Source organism: Ranitomeya imitator, chromosome 3 (assembly GCF_032444005.1).
Source record: "Ranitomeya imitator isolate aRanImi1 chromosome 3, aRanImi1.pri, whole genome shotgun sequence".
NCBI lineage: Eukaryota > Metazoa > Chordata > Amphibia > Anura > Dendrobatidae > Ranitomeya > Ranitomeya imitator.
In genome coordinates, this window is record NC_091284.1 from 733061546 (window position 1) to 733084404 (window position 22859).

General features: G+C 40.1%; 1 protein-coding gene across 1 annotated transcript; it reads left to right on the top strand.

Moving 5' to 3' along the window:
• The first annotated feature begins 538 nt into the window (after positions 1-538).
• LOC138670991 (aquaporin-5-like) lies at positions 539-21097 on the top strand. Its single transcript, XM_069758818.1, has 4 exons — positions 539-988; positions 2558-2719; positions 8092-8172; positions 17985-21097. Exons 1-4 carry the CDS (start codon positions 626-628, stop codon positions 18201-18203), a joined length of 825 nt encoding a protein of 274 aa, XP_069614919.1. The 5' UTR covers positions 539-625; the 3' UTR covers positions 18204-21097.
• Positions 21098-22859: the final 1762 nt, after the last annotated feature.

Sequence of the window (22859 nt, forward strand, 5' to 3'; positions counted from 1 at the left end):
GTAAAAATTGTAAAGGTTGCCCATCCCCCCTGACTACAAACCATCAGCAGCTTTCCCAGTAGAGTGTAGTCAGCTAATAAAGATACATTTTGCAGTAGTATATAGTTAAAGTATCTGGAGTTTGGTGGTTGTTAGTGATGGATACTGAAATCCCTGACTCAAGTAGAGTCTCTGGCACGTGCAGATCATGTGAATAAGGTATAATAAAAAAAAAAGATCTTTCTCCATTTTGAAAGCCATAGTGACGAATGTTTGCTATGTTAGTTAATTGCACATTGTTGTCTTTAGCAAGTTCTATTAATAATTGTATTCCTCAGGAGAAACTTGGCAGTGAATGAAGCAATGTGAATGTCGCTTAACAAATTGTGCCACATGGGTGTTGCCAGTTTGCAGCACATTTGTGAAAATTAGAACTTTCTATTTTGCCATTACAGAAGGACAGGATTCCTGCGAGCTGGAAACTTTTAAAGATGTGTCTTGTTTCTTGGGTCCAGCCCTTTCTGGAATGGTTCCCTACTCTTCCTGTTGATATATATATGCCAATGTAATGCCTCCTGAGTAAATAGCAGGGACCAAGGCAAAGAACAAACATCCTGATCCTGCTCCGATTTCTACTTACAGCACAATGAGGAATGAAATTTGCTCTTTAGCGTTTGTCCGGGCTGTATTTTCAGAATTTGTAGCCACTTTAATATTTGTATTTTTGGGATTGGGGTCTGCCCTAAATTGGCCATCAGCTCTCCCCAGTGTACTACAAATTTCCATAGCTTTTGGCCTTGCCATTGGCACCTTGGTACAAATATTTGGACATGTAAGCGGGGCCCATATAAATCCAGCCGTCACGATAGCGTTCCTTTTGGGGTCTCACATCTCTATTCTGCGTGCAGTATTCTATATAGTTGCCCAGCTTGTTGGAGCAATTGCAGGAGCTGGTATCCTATATGGAGTGGCTCCAAGTCACATCCGTGGGCACCTGGCCATTAATCAGGTACGTATTAACTGAATATTTGTGATTTTGTATGAATGTGTCCTTCTAAATATAAAAAATCCATCAAATCTAACCAAAAGGTATCACTAGTGTCTGAGTGTGGGGATAGTGGTCACAAGAGGTTTTCCATATGGGAAATAGCAGGACAGGATTTTTTTTTTGATGATTACATCTTTTTCTATTTCCAATGTAGCAAAGTAGTTATTCAAGTAAAAAAATCATAATTCTTTAAAAGTTCAGTTAAAATCATATTGTTGGAAAATAGTTCTCTCTAAGACGTCCTGCTTAACATTGTATATAGATTTTCAACAAAAATATATATAATTATCACTTGGATGGGAAATTCTATGTTGATAGCAAGTGGTCCTGCTGATGATCTGGAAGATATAAATTATTGCAAGGATAAATATATAATGAAGACATAGATGATAGATAGATTAGAGATATATAGATGGATAGATAATAGATAGATAGATAGATAAATAGATAGATAGATAAATAGATGATAGATAATGAAGAGATAGATAGATAGATAGATAGATAGATAGATAGATAGATGATAGATAGATAGATAATTAAGAGATAGATAGATAGATAGATAGATAGATAGATAGATAGATAGTGAAGAGATAGATAGATAGATAGATAGATAGATGATAGATAATGAGGAGATAGATAGATAGTGAAGAGATAGATAGATAAATAGATGATAGATAATGAGGAGATAGATAGATAAATAGATGATGGATAGATAATGAAGAGATAGATAGATAGATAGATAGATAGATAGATAGATAGATAGATAGATAGATAGATAGATAGATAGATAGATACAATTCACAAATTTTGGCAATTTTATAATGAATCTGTCATTTTGGACATGGTTAGTTATGCAAATAAGGTTTTAGACCAATTTATGAATTGACACTTTAAAAAAAAAAAAAGTTAAAAAAATTGCAATCTCGCCCAAGGGAATGGTGTAAAAAGTGGAGCAATATTTGAAGGCAGAAGTGTGGAGTTTTAAAATGTGCCAAATTTATGCAACCTTGTGAAATACTTTGATGAGTTTGGCACAAATTATGGCCACGTGGCGAAATGATTGTGAAGAGTCCTCTCGTCACAACTTCCCTCCTTGAAGTGTATAATATTCTCATTGAATCTCCTGCATTCGTGTGTTTGGAGATCTCGGGAACCGCAATGAGACTCGTTCTTTCCTTGTCACCATATGCTTTGTATTTTCCCTGCATCGTACATATGTGATACGTGGTGAACGCTGCAAACATTACATACTTCACATATAATGGACGCTCACTGTCGCATAATACTGATGAGCGATTCATCAGAAGGAATATGAGCGATTTACAGCATTTGTGTTACTCACTGATTAATTTTGCGCATGAGGGGAAATGTCTAATTAGAGTTATCTAGATGATTCCCTGAAAGATAATTGCAGTGTATTATATGAAGAGTCAATTAATTATAATTATAGTTTATTCTTCTAATAGCAGAATGGGGCTGCCAGGATTAATCAAGCCTGCAAGATATATGCTAACAATTTCCCCCTTGCAGGTATCGCTGGGATCCTCGGGTCTGGCCATGGTTGTGGAGCTGGTACTGACATTCCAGCTGGTCCTCTGCATCTTCGCATCCACAGACAGCAGACGAAATGACAATGTAGGGTCACCCGCTCTGTCCATTGGGCTCTCTGTGACTCTGGGACATCTCCTGGGGGTAAGATAACTGTGACTGCATTAACAATATGGAATGAAATATTTGTCTAAAAGGGAAAGTTTTATCTAAGTAATTATTTAATGACCTTGATATACGGTATTTATACGGAAAATAAAATAGGCAAAATTAACACTGCAAAAAAATGGGAAAAAGGCAGATTCACTTTCTGCATGTAAAATAGAAAAAAGCAATGGGTAATATCTTTTTTTGTTCTCTCTGGTTAATAATGGGGGGCTATGAGTAGGGGACCCTCGTATATGACATTTAGAAACCTTTAAGAAGCTCTCTTATAAAGTTTTTTTCCTTTTTACCATATCTATGCATACGTGCATGTAGTGTAGTGTTAGTGTATTAATATACTCACCTACTGCCGTCTTCTCCAGTATCCAGCGCCATTCTGCTCCTCTTCTGAGTGACGTCACCGCTCTTCAGACCATTCGGATCACTCTATGCATGATTGGTAAGTCTCTTTTACAATGTAAGTCTATGGAGCCTTGTTCTCACTCTCCATAGACTTACATTATAAAAGTCACTTCAGGGTCACACAGAGCGGAGTGAGACCCTGAGAGTCAGCAGAGTGGTGACATCACTGAGAAGAGGAGCAGAACAGACCTGGATAGCTGAGTAGGTGAGTATAATATCACACCCTACACTTCATACACATGTACACAGATTTAGTGCAATAGTTCTTGGGAGGCTTCTTTAATAGGACGTTGCATTCACTAGACAACCACTTTCAGTAAAGAATTCTTAACTTTTTAAATACAGAATAGATAACATTTTATGTTAATAATTCTTTAATTTTTCTTATAATTGGTTCGCTAATTCTTTGCAGACAGCAATTTCTTAATTTCTTTTATTATTTTTTTGTGCTATTTTGAATCAAAATGAGATAATGAAAGTGAAGGAAGGCAAAGAAAAGATGCACTAATTATGCATTAGTTATACAGAAATACCACAATACCTCAAATATTCCCACTATACTGTATGTATTCAATATTACGTGCAGGGTTTATCAGTGAGGAATGTCCGGAATTTTCTATTACTCTGTATTTGGTAATTTTAAGACGCTCTTCACTGCTCTTCTACATGTCCAGGAGGAATTCAACATGTTCATTCAAATATTATGGCAATGATTCATAGTTTTTTTTTTCTTCCTGTCGAATTCGTTCTCATTTTTGTGTCAAATTATTCAAAATGGTTCAGTTGGGTTGATGAGTTTTGCACAAAATCAAAGATACTTTAATTTTGCCTTTTGCCATTTTTGGTGCTTTTTTTAGAGCTAAACTATGCATGATTCTTTAAAATGTTGCATGTCAGGACATGTGAAGTTGTTTCGTATTTGGTCAGTATTTGACCTCAGTTTTTGTAAGTCAAAACCAGGAGCAGAACAATCAGAGGTAAGATACTGACCAAATACTGAATGTGGGACCGTGGTCTTAGTTACCAATTGTGCTAAAATATAATTAGGCTGCGTTCCCACAATGATATTTTGGTGCGTTTTTGACATTGCGTTTTGCTACACTTTCGTGGGTCCCATTGGCGCGTACATCCGAATCCCGTTTTATGGGGGGTTTGAACGCTAGCCCTAATGGGATCCACAAATGTATAACTAAATGCAATGTGAACGCAAATTAAAAAATAGCTGCCAATATAATCTTTTACTCATGAAATGGAAAAAGACAATGATGAATTGGGACCTATATTTTTTTCTATTGGGTTTCATTATTGTACATCAAGAAATTCATGTGAAATAAAATTTATGTTGGTTTTCATTATTACTATTTGAGCAATTGCAGACTTTTGATATCCATCTTCTCCTCACATTGTGTTACGATTCTCTCATCCTCCTATCACATTATGATCACACTCTGATCAAACTCCGATTCTCACGAATGTGAGAATTTATGGCTGTCTCCACTTGTCCCTTATATTAATTATGTAGTTTAATTTTTTTCTTGACACTACAACAAAAAGAAACAGCACCTCTCTGAAGGATAGATGGTGTGTGATCACTTGAATGACTTCTGAAACAACCTATATACAAGATTTGGTGCTGTTTTTTGGGGGGTTTTGGTGGAGGGAACCTTTCTTTCTCATCTCATAGAAACTCAAATTTCTTGTCAGTGAATAGATATTCAAGTGATTAAAGGGGTATATTAATCTACAGAATATGCCATAAATGTATGGGAGATAAGGGATCCACCAGTGGGACCTGCATCTATCTTGAAAATGGGGCCCTGATCACTGACTACTTCTTCATTAAATGTAGTGCGGTGAAGATCCTTTCTCAGGGTAATTATGTTTTGCTCGGTGGGACCTGCATCTGCCATAGTTTTACTCGGTTTTATCATTTTCTGTAAGAATTTGCTGTCTTTCCAGTCACTGCTGTACAAGTTTGATCATTTTAATATATACTTACCTTGTAATGTCTTCACATCCTGTTCCTTCCAGATGTGTCCGGAACCCAGAATTCCAAGCGGCGGAAGTTCACTGACCGCCATATTGGGACAACCAAGTGATGGGTGTCTCAATATGTAAACTGCTGGTGGTACCAGCCTCTTGCGCGGTACCATCAGTGGAACACCGTCGCACCACACACACTGTATATGCCGTACACACCACACACACACGCACACACTGTATATGCTGTATACAGCCTCTTGCACGGTACCACCAGCGGAAAACTGTCGCGAACACACCACCAGGATCAGAAGAATGAACCACTGACTGCCATCTTTGTACAGGAGGAGCGCATGCACAGTTTTAATGTGACCGCCATTATCTGTCTGCACAAAGACGGCGGCGGTCTGATTTACTGCGCCTGCAGGAATTCCGCACAGGTGCAGTGAATCATTTGGCTGATCCTGGCGGCAGATGCATGACGTGTCTACAGGCAGAGGAAACCGGTCACATTAAAGGGGTTTTCCCATGAACGAAAGCTCATTTTAAAAATTGTCTGTGTCTGACTGTATACTTAGCATACCACATCTTCTGGGCAGGGGAGGAAGAAAAAGACAATACTGACATTAGAGCATGGGATCACAGAGGATTCATTTTGTCAGGTAAAATATTTTACTGACTGTTTTTAAACAATATTTTACCTCTCCTGTTGTAATGTCAGTATTGTCTTTTGCTTCCTCCCCTGCCCATGAGCTGTGGTATGTTCTGTAAATGGTGAGACACAGACAATTTTTAAAATGAACTTTCGTTCATGGGAAAACCCCTTTAAAAAGCAAATATCATTGCCAACATGGCTCCTCCTAAAGAGTACGCCAATGAACATGAAAGGAAAGCAGCAAAGGCACAATGTGAGTGAGCACATGGGAGGGAGATTCTCAAAGCTGCAAAGCCTGCCCCCATCGTGACATGGCCACCCTCCCAATGTGATAGCATCGGGCCTCCATCTTAAATGACATAAGTTAATCTGTCACTGCGATGTGAGAAACAATGGTTGGTTGCCCAACTTGAGATCTGCATTTACAAAGAGTGGCATATAGTGTTTTGTTTTCTGCGGTCTCAAGGTGTCTGCTGACGATATTTATCATAGAGTTTGTGCACAGTATGAAGAAATTTGGAAACCAAAGAAGAGGACTGCTACCCAAAGTTTGTTGCATAACATTGCACATCCGCAAACCTCTGCCCCACTGTCAACACTCTCTAAAAACTATGTTTTGAAGTGTGAAAGCATGCTCGCTCTAGTCTTGATCCTACCCATTGGATTATGTTTAGTACCCCACGAAAATCCAACAATGATGAAAAGTCATGTCTGTTGAAGAGGTGAAAACCTAAGTACTTTCACAGCTCAGTCTAAAACATTTTTAATGAGGGAATAAGAAAGCTTGATCTCAGATTGACAAAATATATTAAAAAGCAAGGAGATTATGTTGAAAATGCATTTTATGAAAGGCAATTAAAATAAATTGTAAAGCTAAAGTGTGGATAATTTAAATAAAATCAGTATTTAGTTAAGCATGGTGGAAGCCTTCAAAAGAGCATCAAAACATCTATTCCTCTAGGTATGCTTGAACAAAGTCAGGGATTTTGAATGATTATAGACATGTGTGTGAGTAATCAGTTATACCAAACATGTGATGAAAGCCATAATTTTTATATGTAAGTTGGCAAAGCTATTAACTGAAAAAGAAACAGCTGTCTAGAAGGCTTAAAACTTTGTGGTGAGGCTGTGGAGGACAGTTTCATATCACAGGTTATACACCATGGCAAGAATGAGCACAGCAAGAAACAAGGTAGTTATACTGCATCATATACTGCAAGTCTTTCCCAGGCAATGATTTTAAAGCTGACTGGAGTTTCAACATGGCTGTTCAAACTCATTCGAAAACGTAAAAAGAAATGGACAATGTTGTGAATTGTAGACACAGTGGTCAGCCAAGGAAACTTGGTTCAGCAGATGAAAGATACATCATGCTTACTCCCCCACAAAATTGAAAGTACCATCAGCTCTTAAGTGGCCGAAACCAGTCTGGCCAATAGTAGTAGTATTCATGGAATAATTGTGGTGACAAAGCTATGCCTTCAAATTGGCCAAGTTATCGTACTCAACTTCAACTATGCATGAAAACATTGTAGCTGAGGTGCAGAAATATATCAGCAGATGGTCTGGATTGAAGAGTCAGAATGTGAAAATTTGGCTGCAACAGAAGGCGGTTTGTTCATGATACAATAATGAGAGTCTGCAAGCATCAGTGAAGAATTTCGGAGGTCCCTTGTAAGTTTGTTGCAGCATGTCAGCAAATGGAGTTGGAGATTTGGTCAAGATTAATGATGTCCTTAATGTCAAGAAATACAACCAGATAATTATCCAACAAGCAATGCCATTAGGGAGGCATCTGACTGGCTCCAAATTCATTCTGCAGTAATACAATGACACCAAATATACAGCCAAATTCATTAATAACTCTCTTTAGCCTAAACAAGAACAAGTAGTCGTGAAAGTGATAATATGACCCCGACAGAGCAACATATTCAAACCTGTCTGGAATTACATAAAGAAACAACAGGATTTTTGAAAGCCTAAATCCATAGGAGATCAGTGGTTAGTTCTCCAAGATGTTTGGAGCAATCTCTCTGCCTAGTTCCTTCACAGACTGTGTGCGCTTGTGCCTAGAAGAACTGGTGTTGTTTTGAAGACAAAGGGCGCTCATAACAAATATTTACTTGATTTAGATTTCTCTGCCGTTCATTCACTTTCCATTTTAATGCGTAAAAAAACTAAAACACATATTTTTAAATGCATTCTTATTTTGCAGCATTTTTCCACAAACACAATCACATATATAAAAAATGTACTTACTTAAAATCCAGATATAAACATTGCAGCTAATTAAATGTTTTAAATTTATTGGCAGATTTACTTCACTGGATGTTCTATGAACCCAGCTCGATCCCTTGGTCCTGCAGCCATTACTGGAATCTTTAAAGATCAATGGGTGAGATATTATATTGAATGTTTTAAAATGTATGATCAATTTAAGTTGAAAAAATATAAAAAAAAGCTATTGATTCCATACTGTACTAGACAAAACTACCTTTTATTCCTTGACACCTATAGGCACAGGCCTATATTAGCTAGAGACTATTTTTTCCAGGTTTCTGAGAAAACTGATCTTTGATAAAACTGATCTAGAATAAAAATCTTTGGGAAGGGGACATTTATTTAGACTTATGTTTTATGCACTAGCCTTGAAACTATAGCTCGTGGGAAGTAGTACCAAATTTATATAAAAGTGCACACTTCTAAATATATTTGGCAGGTTATTGGGCTGGCCTTGTGCCATAAAATTAAATGTATGCCAGCCATAGATTTTAGCTACAATATATGCAAGTTTTCTGTTGCACGCCTGTAGGAAATGGCCACCTTTACTAAGACTCGCGCACTCTTTGAAAAGGTGTCGGGCCAAAATTGTCACAAATTACCACTTTCGACAAATTTTTCAACTTTTTGATTCTCTATGATGGCTCCATGTAAATCAGACGTTATAAAGAGCGTTACTAAATTGGTAGGTAAGAAGTAGTGTTGAGCATTCCGATACCGCAAGTATCGGGTATCAGCCGATACTTGCGGTATCGGAATTCCGATACCGAGATCCGATACTTTTGTGATATCGGGTATCGGTATCGGATCAATAGGGATGTGTAAAATAAAGAATTAAAATAAAAAATATTGATATGCTCACCTCTCCGGCGGCCCCTGGACATCACGCTGCTAACCGGAGGCTTCTGTGTTTAAAATGCGCGCCTTTAGGACCTGCGAATGACGTCCCGGCTTCTGATTGGTCGCGTGCCGCCCATGTGACCGGCACGCGACCAATCAGAAGCCGTGACGTCATTCGCAGGTCCTCAATTCCTAGAATTAGGAGTTTAGTGAATGAGAATGACGTCGCGGCTTCTGATTGGTCGCGTGCCGCCCATGTGACCGGCACGCGACCAATCAGAAGCCGCGACGTCATTCTCATTCACAAAAACTCCTAATTCTAGGAATTAAGGACCTGCGAATGACGTCGCGGCTTCTGATTGGTCGCGTGCCGGTCACATGGGCGGCACGCGACCAATCAGAAGCCGGGACGTCATTCGCAGGTCCTAAAGGCGCACATTTTAAACACAGAAGCCTCCCGGTTAGCAGCGTGATGTCCAGGGGCCGCCGGAGAGGTGAGCATATCAATATTTTTTATTTTAATTCTTTATTTTACACATCCCTATGGATCCCAGGGCCTGAAGGAGAGTTTCCTCTCCTTCAGACCCTGGGAACCATGAGAATACCTTCCGATACTTGATGTCCCATTGACTTGTATTGGTATCGGATATCGGTATTGGCGATATCCGATATTTTTCGGGTATCGGCCGATACTATCCGATACCGATACTTTCAAGTATCGGACGGTATTGCTCAACACTAGTAAGAAGTCTAAGATAATTATCTCATAGGATTAACCGCCATAGTGGTAGAGTAATTATTTTTAATTACTGTATATCACATAGTTTATATCCCCTCTGCTGACAAAAATATCGGCACATCTTAATAAAACAACACAACCGAACAGCTAAAAGCAGGAATATAAAGGGATATTGCAAAAATGTAATAATAACGCACAACATAATTATACACAAAAGATAAACATGAAATAAATGTAATTTCAAATTGCAACATACCATCAAGAGTAACTACAGAAACAGAACGTATCTGTGGTACCTCACTGCCTATACTGTACCTGCGTAAATTATTTTAATAGCTCAGTTAAATACAGGGTTAAAGGCTGTTTGCATATTAGCTTAAGTATATACGCACCCATAATAAAAATGATAATCAACACCATTGTTAAAGTGATTCAGACCTACATCAGAGATTCATAAAGCGAGTAATAAACGCTTTTATGTAATAAGAAGTTGTTTTAGGTGAGCTCATTTTAGTTTTGTAACATTTTTGTGATCCTGGTAGATCACACTTTTTACTTTCTGTAATCTTTTTCAAGGCTTTGTTCACACGTTTTTCAATCAGAAACTGCTTCAGGAAATTACAATTTGGAGAAAATTTTTGTTCCCTTGAAGGGGTTGTCCACTACTACCACAACACCTTTTGCATCCCTATGTTTCCTTCCAGTAAAATAATAACTAGTAATGAGCGATACCGTCCGATACTTGAAAGTATCGCTATCGGATAGTATCGGCCGATACCCAAAAAATATCGGATATCGCCGATACCGATATCCGATACCAATACAAGTCAATGGGACATCAAGTATCGGAATGTATCCTGATGGTTCCCAGGGTCTGAAGGAGAGGAAGCTCTCCTTCAGGCCCTGGGATCCATAGTGAGGTGTAAAATAAAGAATTAAAATAAAAAATATTGATATGCTCACCTCTCCGGCGGCCCCTGGACATCACGCTGGTAACGGCCGGCTTCTTTGTTTAAAATGAGCGCGTTTAGGACCTGCGAATGACGTCGCAGCTTCTGATTGGTCGCGTGCCGCTCTTGTGACCGCCACGCGACCAATCAGAAGCCGTAACATCATTCGCAGGTCCTTAATTCCTAGAATTAGGAGTTTAGTGAATGAGAATGACGTCGCGGCTTCTGATTGGTCGCGTGGCGGTCACATGAGCGGCACGCGACCAATCAAAAGCCGCGACGTCATTCGCAGGTCCTAAACGCGCTCATTTTAAACAAAGAAGCCGGCCGGTTACCAGCGTGATGTCCAGGGGCCGCCGGAGAGGTGAACATATCAATATTTTTTATTTTAATTCTTTATTTTACACATCCCTATTGATCCGATACCGATACCCGATACCACAAAAGTATCGGATCTCGGTATCGGAATTCCGATACCGCAAGTATCGGCTGATACCCGATACTTGCGGTATCGGAATGCTCAACACTAATAATAACACATATACTCACCTCCAATGATGGCACCGTTCCGGCAGTATCAGCATTGGCTCTCCTGGGGATCGTATAACAATGTTAGGTCACACGATCTCGAACCCAGAGGTGAGTATAAATGTTATTAATTTACTTAGGGTAAACAATGGGGTTCAGAAGGGGATTTATGAGAAATGGACAACCTCTTTAAGTACAGTCATGGTCAAAAGTCTTGACACCCCTTCAATTCTGTCAGATAATACTCATTTTCTTCCTGAAAATGATTGTAAACACAAAATTATTTTTTATTATTATCTTCATTTAATTTGTCTTAAATGAAAAAACAAAAAGAATTGTCCTAAAGCCAAATTGGATATAATTCCACACCAAACATAAAAAAGGGGGTGGACAAAAGTATTGGCACTGTTCGAAAAATCATGTGAAGCTTCTCTTTATTTTGTGTAATTAACAGTATCTGTAACTTACCTGTGGCACCTAACAGGTGTTGGCAATAACTAAATCACACTTGCAGCCAGTTGACATGGATTAAAGTTGACTCAACCTCTGTCCTGTGTCCTTGTGTGTACCACATTGAGCATGGAGAAAAGAAAGAAGACCAAAGAACTGTCTGAGGACTTGAGAAACCAAATTGTGAGGAAGCATGAGCAATCTCAACGCTACAAGTCTATCTCCAAAGACCTGAATGTTCCTGTGTCTACCGTGCGCTGTGTCATCAAGAAGTTTAAAGCCCATGGCACTGTGTCTAACCTCCCTAGATGTGGACGGAAAAGAAAAATTGAAAAGAGATTTCAACGCAAGATTGTGCGGATGTTGGATAAAGAACCTCGACTAACATCCAAACAAGTTCAAGGTGCCCTGCAGGCCGAGGGTACAACAGTGTCAACCCGTACTATCTGTCGGCATCTGAATGAAAAGGGACTGTATGGTAGAAGACCCAGGAAGACCCCACTTCTTACCCCGAGACATAAAAAAGCCAGGCTGGAGTTTGCTAAAACTTACCTGAAAAAGCCTAAAACGTTTTGGAAGAATGTTCTCTGGTCAGATGAGACAGAAGTAGAGCTTTTTGGGCAAAGGCATCAACATAGAGTTTACAGGAGAAAAAAAGAGGCATTCAAAGAAAAGAACACGGTCCCTACAGTCAAACATGGCGGAGGTTCCCTGATGTTTTGGGGTTGCTTTGCTGCCTCTGGCACTGGACTGTTTGACCGTGTGCATGGCTTTATGAAGTCTGAAGACTACCAACAAATTTTGCAGCATAATGTAGGGTCCAGTGTGAGAAAGCTGGAACTCCCTCAGAGGTCATGGGTCTTCCAGCAGGACAATGACCCAAAACACACTTCAAAAAGCACTAGAAAATGGTTTGAGAGAAAGCACTGGAGACTTCTAAGGTGGCCAGCAATGAGTCCAGACCTGAATCCCATAGAACACCTGTGGAGAGATCTAAAAATGGCAGTTTGGAGAAGGCACCCTTCAAATATCAGGGACCTGGAGCAGTTTGCCAAAGAAGAATGGTCTAAAATTCCAGCAGAGCATTGTAAGAAACTCATTGATGGTTACCAGAAGTGGTTGGTCGCAGTTATTTTGGCTAAAGGTTGTGCAACCAAGTATTAGGCTGAGGGTGCCAATACTTTTGTCTGGCCCATTTTTGGAGTTTTGTGTGAAATAATCAATATTTTGCTTTTTGATTCATTCTCTTTTGTGTTTTTTTCATTTAAGACAAATTAAATGAAGATAATAATACCAAAAAATTTGTGTTTGCAATCATTTTCAGGAAGAAAATGAGTATTATCTGACAGAATTGCAGGGGTGTCAATATTTTTGGCCATTACTGTATTACTTCAAGAGGTTTTCAAGAGTTTTAGAAGAGTTTTTTCCTCAAGTGCTTTCCATGGCCTTTTGATTTGACATTGCCTACTTTATTATTATTATTATTATTATACATTTTTATAGCGCCATTTATTCCATGGCGCTTTACATGTGAATACGAGGCAAATATAGACAAATACATTAAACATGAGCAGATAACAGGCACACGGGTACATAAGGAGGGAGGACCCTGCCCGCGAGGGCTCACAGTCTGCAGGGGATGGGTGATGAAACACTAGGAGAGGGTAGGGCAGGTTGCGCGGCGGTTCAGTAACTTCAGGATCACTGCAGGCTGTAGGCTTGTCGGAAGAGATGAGTCTTCAGGTTCTTTTTGAAGGTTTCTATGGTAACTTTAGAGTAGATTTCATCAGGATTTACTTAAAAAAAGTGAGATGCTATTTTATTTTGGCCACCAAGTGTTTTTCAAGATCTCTTCAAGAAACAAAGCATGCTCAGAAAAAACTCCACATATTATAGCAAACTGGATTTCCTTCTCAAAAAATGAATAAGAAGCATCTTCCAAGCATTTTTGAAGTGGCTTCAAGGAGGATTTTGAAGTGGATCCTCTGAAAAATGTCCTCAAAGTATACATGTAAAGATAGCCTTAGTGAGCCACAGATTGGAGTTAGATGTAATGGAGAGTTGTCAAGGTAGACATATGGCCTCATGATTTTTTTGGTTTTAATTCACTGCCTTTAATGTAATCATGAGTAGTGTTGAGCATTCCGATACTGCAAGTATCGGATATCGGCCGATATTTGCGGTATCGGAATTCCGATACCGAGTTCCGATATTTTTGCGATATCGGGAATCGGTATCGGGATGAAGATTGATGTGTAAAATAAAGAATAAAAATAAAAAATATTGATATACTCACCCTCGGACGCGCCCTGGTTGTAACCGCTGCAACCGCCATGCTTCCGTTCCTAAGAATGAGCGCGTGAAGGACCTTCGATGACGTCGCGGCTTGTGATTGGTCGCGTGAGCGGTCACATGAGTGGTCACGCGACCAATCACAAGCCGCAACGTCATTGAAGGTCCTTCACGTGCTCATTCTTAGGAACGGAAGGCTGCCGGTAAGAACCAGGGCGCGTCCGAGGGTGAGTATATTCCTATTAGGGATATACTCACCCTCGGACGCGCCCTGGTTCTAACCGGCAGCCTTCCTTCCTAAGAATGAGCAAGTGAAGGACCTTCGATGACGTCGCAGCTTGTGATTGGTCGCGTGACCGCTCATGTGACCGCTCACGCGACCAATCACAAGCCGCGACGTCATCGAAGGTCCTTCACTTGCTCATTTTTAGGAACGCAGGCTGCCGGTTAGAACCAGGGCGCGTCCAAGGGTGAGTATATCCCTATTTTTTATTTTTATTCTTTATTTTACACATTAATATGGATCCCAGGGCCTGAAGGAGAGTTTCCTCTCCTTCAGACCCTGGGAACCACAGAGGATACCTTCCGATATTTGTGTCCCATTGACTTGTATTGGTATCGGATATCGGTATCGGCGATATCCGATATTTTTCGGATATCGGCTGATACCATCCGATACCGATACTTTCAAATATCGGACGGTATTGCTCAACACTAATCATGAGCAATGTAACTATATACACAATATATTATTAATCTTTATACTGATTCTGAGTAACAGCCTGCATTAACATTCAGAGCTAAATTCATCATTCCGCTAACAGCTGAGCTGAAATATTCCAGCTTTCCAATTTCTGCTCTCTGTAGCTACACTGAATTTGATCTGAAAAATACCTTTTTTTAAAATGATAGCCTTCTAAAGGCAATGTACAGATTCTGGAAAGAGTCTCCCTCTATTGTGGGGTTAACCCTTTAATGAACACCAATACGCATTAAAACAGTGGTTGTTAAGAGACCGTATTTCCTCTTTACAGTTTTAATATGGTGATCAGGAATTAGGCTATAGTATGTTAGGGGTCGAGTTCCCGCCTCTGCACAGGGGGAATCTCGGGCCATCTCCGCTGCGGTCTCTCATTCTTCTGCCGCAGTGGAGTCTGCTCAGCGGAGACGTTGGTCCCAGCGTCTCGCTCAGTCTGACTCTATGCAAAGGGTTACTGCTGCCTTTCCAGCTTCTGCTATTGTAGCCAGTACTGGGCAGCGGCGAGCAGACTTTTTGGGACTAAGTTCTGCTTTTCCCCTTCTGAGCATGCCCAGGGTAAGATCTCTCATTGGAGATCAAGGGTCACATGTTAAGATACTGCAGCTAATCCCATTGGTCCTCTAGGAAGGTCATGAAGGTGCTCAACTTCTGTGGCAGCCTCCCATTGGTCCTTCTGGGAAGGTCCTGTACTTGCTGGAGCTATAAAAGGTTCTCATGAGTGCACGGCCATACGCTAGTATCAATCCATGTTATGTGCTTTGCGCCAGTGTGGTTATGTGTGATTGTATTCAGTGACCCGGCTGAAATATGCCCCTAGAATACCGGCACCTCTGGTGAGGAGATTGTGTGATTGTATTCAGGGACCCAGCTCAAATTAGACCCTAGAATACCGGCACCTCCGGTGAGATTGTGTGCTTGCATGACCACTGACTGCTATCAGTTTGGCAGTTAGCTTGTGCTCTTGTGAGTCTAACAGGGCGCAGTGCTTTCCTTTCACGGCTACTCTGTGAAGTAACAGAGCTAGCCTATACCGCCAAATAGTGCCACCATTCACTAGCAGCAGGTTCCTCCTGCACAGTGGACTCCGGGCTGCGAACACACCAATAATAATAAACATCTATATTTACTAGGTCCGTTCCGCTAGCCTTAACAGAGTGCCCCCCAATGTCAGAAATTCTGCAAGGTTTCAGTTATCGAGGGTAGCTGAGACCCAGGAGAACATGATCAGGACTGGCTTTTCTAGTCGCTGATCATGTGATCGGCATTATTCTATGTATAACGGTGATCACATAAAAAAAGTGTGCGCTATTAAAAGAATTTATCTCTTGTGACATGATATACATGTCACAGGAGAGAGAAATTATGTCCCTAAGAACCTTGGTACCATCTTCTTTCATCTACCAACTCTTCCTGGAAAAAAATGGCATACACATGCGCAGTGCTCCAGCCGAGTTCTATCTGATGGTACCCGGCAACAGCTGGGATTTTTCTTATTGGTTCACTTTGATCACTGTGATAGACCATATCACAGTAATCATATTTTTTATTTTATAATTTTTATTTCTTTCATTATTTGCCATTAGTTTTAGAGTTGGGATTAGGCTAGGAATAGAGTTAGGCTAGGGTTAGGGTTGTGGTTAGGCAAGGGCTAGGGTTAGGGTTGGGGTTGGGATTAGCATTGGGGTTAGGGTTTTGCCAAACGTTAACAAAAATTATGAAGTGTTCGCTACCCAAGTTTGCATCAGTTGCTTTATGTATGGTTTGGGTGTCTAAGAGCCATGAAACATGCAGGGTGGGGACTCGAGCATGTCACTCAAGCACCCATGATACTTGATGCATACCTCAGCACCCGATGCAAATTCAAGTTGCTAGCATTTGCGCTCAACACTAATGATGACATATTCAATCTGACAACCTAAAGTTATCAAATTCTGTGTAGTACCTATGGGTTAAAAATTCCTCACTGTTCCCCTGGATTAAATCCTTGAGAGCTATAGCTACCAAAATGTGAACAGTTTAGGCACATCAGGGGCTCTCCAAATCAAACTTGGCGCATTTTTTACTTCAAAAACTAAAGCGGTGCAACTTCCTTTCCAAGCCCTGCTATGCGTACAAGCAGTAGTTTTCCCCTACAGATGTGGTATCAGAGTACTCAGGAGAAATTGAAATTTTGTGGTCCATTTTCTCTTTTTGTTCTTGTGAAAGTAAAAAATTTGGGGCTAAAGCAAAATTTTGTGAAAAACACATACTCATTTTTTCCTTCCACATTCCATTAATTTCTGTGAATGTTAACCTGAAGAGTTAACAAACTTCTTGACTATCATTTTGAAGACTTTGAGGGATGCAGTTTCTAGAATGGTGTCACTTTGGAGTATTTTCTGTCACATAAGCCCCTCAAATTCAACTCAAATTTGAGGTGGTCCCTAAAAAATGGTTTTGTAAATTTGTTGAAAAAATGAGAAATTCCTGGTCAATTTTTAACCGTTCTAACTTCATAGAAAAAACTATCTGATTTAAGAGCATAAAAATTGAAATTTTGAAATTGTGAAATTTTCCAATTTTTTGTCAAATTTTCAATATTTTCATAAATGTACGCAAATCATAGCAACCAAAATTTATGACTATCATGAAGTACAATTTGTCATAAAAAAGCATTCTCAGAATCAGTGGGTTCTGATGAAGCTTTCAAGACATATTACCACAATAAGTGACACTGGACAAATTTTAAATATTTGACCTGGTCATTAAGGTCAAGATTAGGTTTTTCACTAAGGGGTTAACTCAATCTGTTTTGGGTTTGTTTACAGTTTCCAATAATATCCACCAGAATAGTGAATACAGCTCTGAAGTATAACATATGCTCTACTAATACTAGAATTGTAACCCAGTTTATGTATCATTTATCACACATTTTTCTAAAATTATATCCATAAATAAACCGTAACAATTGCACTCAAAAGTCCTTACATTTTTATAAATTTTTACTAACGTAAAAATAGAGATCGCCATAAAACACATTTAAGGTTTACAATAAGTAAATAAACAAAATAAACCAATAGATCAGAGTGCGGTGCAGATGGAAGACCCAATAAAGATATCTTTTGATCAAAACGTCGCAACTGGAGGCAGAATAAATGTGATGCAAATTCACCAACTTGTGAGGTGCTGTCCTTATTTATGTTTTTGGGTTTTGGACATGTTCCGAGAAGGACTCCTTGGATGTGACGTGCGCTTCACCTTTCGGTAATGTTGACCCTATTACTCCATGAGGTGTTGTGAGTCTAAGTTGTATGATTAAATAGGAAGACCCAACTAGTCACAAGTGAAGTGTTTTCAGATGAAATTGATTATTTGCATTTTTTCATTAGGTCTTCTGGATTGGGCCTATCATTGGTGGAATTCTGGCTTCCCTCCTATACAACTTTGTCCTGTTCCCATGCAACAAGAGCCTCTCTGATAGGATCTCTATCCTGATAGGTACATATGAACCTGAGGAGGAAACATGGGAAAACAAGCAGGATAACAAGAGGCAGTCAGTGGAATTGTACTCTGCCCACCCTTTGCCCAAGGTCACAGAGAAATTTTAAGCTTTTCAAACTTCATACCAATTTATTAAAAGTCATTTGGCCAAGCTTAATCCGAGGCTTTTCAGCAACCGAGGTTGGAGTGCACATAATTCTGTGCTGTAAGTTCTCTTCACACGTAATCCTTTGTAAATATACTTTTGTTTTGTAGTGCTTTACGGCATTAGTTGATATAATACCATTATCTTCTCTATTAATCTTTGAGGCTCAGGAGCTTGTAAACCACAGATGTCTGTCATATCCCATTTTATGTTTAGCGCCTCTTCCTAATGTCAGTGGCATCTAGTCACACTGGGCATCGAGTCATCAATCATGCAAATAATTCAGTCTGACAGAAGAATATATTGATCTAAGAGCCATGGATTGTTTGCAACAAATACATTCGCGGCCTCCTAGGTGGATTGTAGTTACTCATCTCTGAATAAACAATGTCTCTTTCTATTCTTCATCAGAGCAGTTTTATGGCAGTAGATTATATTTTTGTATTTACTGTACAATAGAGTTAAGTAGTATTCAAGCAAAATGAAGGGGATCATTGCTTATGGCATAGAATATCATTAAATTAAAACTATATGTAGCAGAAGACATAGAAACAACGTTTAGTATTTGTGTAGCCTACTTCATCTCTGTTGGGGAATTACCATGTAAAAAGTAAAGATATATTATAAGTAAATATTCTCTCCTGAGTAGTCATCTTCTATCAAGTCATTGGAAAGTGTCAAACGGTATGGCAGCCAAGTTTTTTCACTCAACATTTTCAGACTCGTAAATAATATATATCTCTAGTATTTCTTCCGTATGGCTACATAACTAGACATGGGATTAGTTCAGGACTATCGAAAGGGTTGGTGATAACCAAAATCAGAGTTGCCGTGTTTTAGCTCTTCCAGAAATAACAAACAGCTGGACTGAGTCTTTAAGAGAATTTTGATAAGTCCACCGTGATTGTCCACCACGACTGTCTACCATGATCGTCCACCATGATCATCCACCATGATTGTCCACCATGATCGTCCAGCATGATTGTCCATCATGATCATCCACCATGCTTGTTCACTATGGTTGATCACCAGTACTCTGGTCTGGCTACTACAGAAACATCGGAAATAAAGAAGGCTCCTCTATGGCATCCATATGTCATAATACGGCACATGGAAAGATTCTTTCAGGATAAGACCACCATGTTTCCAGAAAAGAACAGTAGTGATTTCTCAATTTGGGAGTGGGTGGGATAATCTCTCAATGTTTTCTAAAAGTATTTAATATGTATTTTTCATCCTTCATTTAGTTTAAATCTAATTTATATGTAAAGTGAGATGTAAGATCGTATGCTTTCTTCACAGACCCACAGTTTTTACCCCCTTGTACATTGAGCCTGTAAACTACTATTAATTGCTGCCATTTCTGTCATTTTAAATATTTTTGATGTTAGAAAAAATTCTATACATTGAACACTGTACGGAAAGTACATCAGTCCCCAAATCCTGAATATTCTATATGGCATTTTGGCTCTGATATTGAAGGATATGCTGTTAGTTTAATACTTTGTATAGCTTTTCTCTTATTGAATGTTTTTGGTCAATCTTACTGTATGTATTTATTAGCTTGTCTCAGTCGTCTTTAGAAATCATTGGGCAGGCTTTATGCTTGACTGTATATGTTATTGCAGGTTTTTGCTATGTACTCTAACAGCGGCATGATGAAGGGACTGAGAGCCTGAATCCAGTGATCTATTACTTAAGATACTGTGTGTTCTTTTATCAACAGGAGTTTATCACTACAGGACTAGTTCTCTTGTGCCCCCTAGTGCTTACGCTCTGTGTAATCCTGCCCCCAACACTCATTAGCAGCTATCTGTCAAAGTACAGTACACAAATAAAGCTGTGAATCAGTGATGTGGGCGGGGTTACACAGAGCTCAGTATTCTGAGCACTGCTAGATCTGCAGCAGAAAAAGCTGCAATTTTATCACAACTGCTGCACCCAGAAAGCTAAGTGATATACTGCTGGAATCAGGGTGTCTGGTCCTACATTATGCTGCTCTCAGATGAGGTAGCAAAACCTGATGACAGAGTCCCTTTAAGGGCTTGTATATATGCTGCTATACTGTGTCTTATATGAAGTGCACTTTTAACAATGTACACTAGGTCACAACTGTTGATTATCATTGATTCTTGGCCTGATCATATACTGTGTGCTATGTTGTGCTCTTGTACGGCGCCTTGATAAGGAAGAATACCTCTGTAATCTAGCATTCAATGGACCATCGTTTGATTTGTTTCCTTGCGGTACAATATGAACCTATAGATTCTTGTAGATGCCATATTACAGCTCCCTGCAACTTGTATGGAGTATGGAGCCGTGATACATTTATATGCTTGAGGCCTTACTGTAAGGCTGTGTTCACATGTAGTTTATTTGCAACCGATTTTTATGCATCAAAACCCAGAGTCATAACAGCAAAAATACTGCATTTTGAAACCCATGTTTTTGCTGCATTTTTATGCATTTTTACATGCATTTTTATGTGTTTTTATGTTTGTTTGCATTTCTCCCATTCATTTGGAAAAAACACCTTGGTTCAAATCTACGAGGAAAAAATAAGCAGCATGTGTGTGAGATGTCAGAAATTTAATTCACTTTATTGGTACTGTCAAATGCTGTGGGGGGGTTTTATCACAGTAAGAAACGCGCAGATGAAAAGTTGTAAAAATGCAAAATATGAACGAGCCCTTAAGGTGTGAGTTAGTGGGCTGGGCATTAGCCCTTGTACGTGTACCTCTGTATGACTTGTTTTGGCCTTCCTAATGTTCGTGTATTTATATGTGATGGTGCTTCCAATGTAATCTTCTAATATGTGTATAATTGAATTAAATGTTAAATTTGTTATAAATGAAAGGTTTACTGTGCTACGTATAATTATTCTATGGTCCTCAGCTATTAATGTACAGTATTTTTGTCAATATACCCCAGAATTGAGATTTATTTGCTTTGGGACACATTTTGCAAGCATTTTTTCAGGAATTTAGAGCCATATGCATCCACTATGCCCTTTAATATCCAATAGTGGAGTAAGGGGTAATGTATCTCCCTCTGGGGAGTGACATACCTGACATGGCAGTGTATGGAGACTTATAGGCCATGCACTGCTCTTCTGAGAAATTAAATATGGAAATTGCCTCTAATACAGCCAAATCCAAATGGCTTCACTATTCCACACAGACCTTAGCTGACAAAGTGTAAGTCCTCTTCATTCTAAAGATAGATGGAGTTCCTATAGGTCAGACTCACTACCTAGTTATGTGTAACATCTCAGGTAACCGGTTGTTACAGTGGCATTGCTTTCCTCACGGGGAGAGTGATGTCATGCTTGGAAGCGAGGAAGTATCCCTTTAACAGGTATTCAGCACATACAACACTGTTCTCACTCCAGGCCAGAAGGGGGAGCTCTACACCCAACTTCAGGGGAGCTGCTCCTTCTGGTCGGGAGGAGGAGTCAGTTGCTAGGCAGTTGCTAGGCAGTTGGAGTTAGACAGTTGGTGAGGGGAGAGCGAGGAGTGAGGAAGGAAAGCTGAGGCTGTGCAGACGAGTGATTCTGCAGCTCCTGGGAAGGAAAAAGAGCAGAGCAAATTGTAAATAGACTAAAAAGAGGAAGGAGCAAAGACGAAGTAAAGAGGTGGAGAGAGAAGTTGCGACTGAACTTCCTCCACGCTGAGAACATTTACCGGTAGCCAGAAGACCGAGGTTGTGGGGGTAACTTCATGCCCCACGGCATAAACCGGCGGACAGCTAGATTTGAAGTTACCTGTCCACCATTAACACCTGAGGACACAGTCACAGATAGAGTCCTGGTCGTGAAAGAGATCCTGTAAAAACGATCGCGTTACCTGTCATATGGGTTAGTGTCCTACCTAAAGGGGGACAGAGAAAGAACGTGAGGACCTTGTGTGAGGTCTAAAGCAGCAAGGGACTACAACACAGTGCTAGAAGGAAGGCTTCCAACTGCACCTGGTTAGGGGGATTCCTGAGATGCTTCCTAGCTAGTCAGACCACCACCAGCACCTCTGATCCGGTACCCTGGACTGTGGCTGCCTGAATCATACAGTAAAGAGGTAAAGAGACTGCAACCCTGTGTTCTCCGTTTCTTTCTACACCACCTACCACCTGTCCCTACAACACCGGGAGCCCTGGGGACCCAGCTTCACGTGTGGGAAGCCATACCATCAATGCCATAACATCACCCTTCTGGACCCCTTTAAGCAGCGTTGGTCACCCCTGACCGAATACCACAGGTGGCGTCACAAACTTTTATTATTTCACATACCCCTTTAAAGACTGTCCCTTTTACATGGGTGCCCAGTGCCACAGACCGGGTCACCGCCACCATGACACATCCCTTTAAGTAGCGGACCCGGTACCGAGTACCCCATGGCCCTGGCGGGCGTTTCATATGCATCATATGTTACGGTTGGCGGAATGCACTGAGTATATATATATATGTATAAATAGGTGCGTTCGCCACCCGGGGTCCAACGTGCAGGAGAGGAACCTGCTGCTGGCAAATGGCGGCACTATATGGCGGTATAAGCGAACTCTGTTAACTACACAGAGTCGCTAGAAATAAGATGCTGTGTCCTGTTAGCGTCACAGGGGAACACAG

Bases quoted from the DNA above. Each gene is read 5' to 3' on its own strand.
- LOC138670991 (XM_069758818.1), top strand. From the start codon at position 626: ATGAGGAATGAAATTTGCTCTTTAGCGTTTGTCCGGGCTGTATTTTCA. The intron at 2,720-8,091 runs GTAAGATAACTG...ATTTATTGGCAG, and splicing joins CTCTGGGACATCTCCTGGGG to ATTTACTTCACTGGATGTTC. The intron at 8,173-17,984 runs GTGAGATATTAT...TTTTTTCATTAG, and splicing joins GAATCTTTAAAGATCAATGG to GTCTTCTGGATTGGGCCTAT.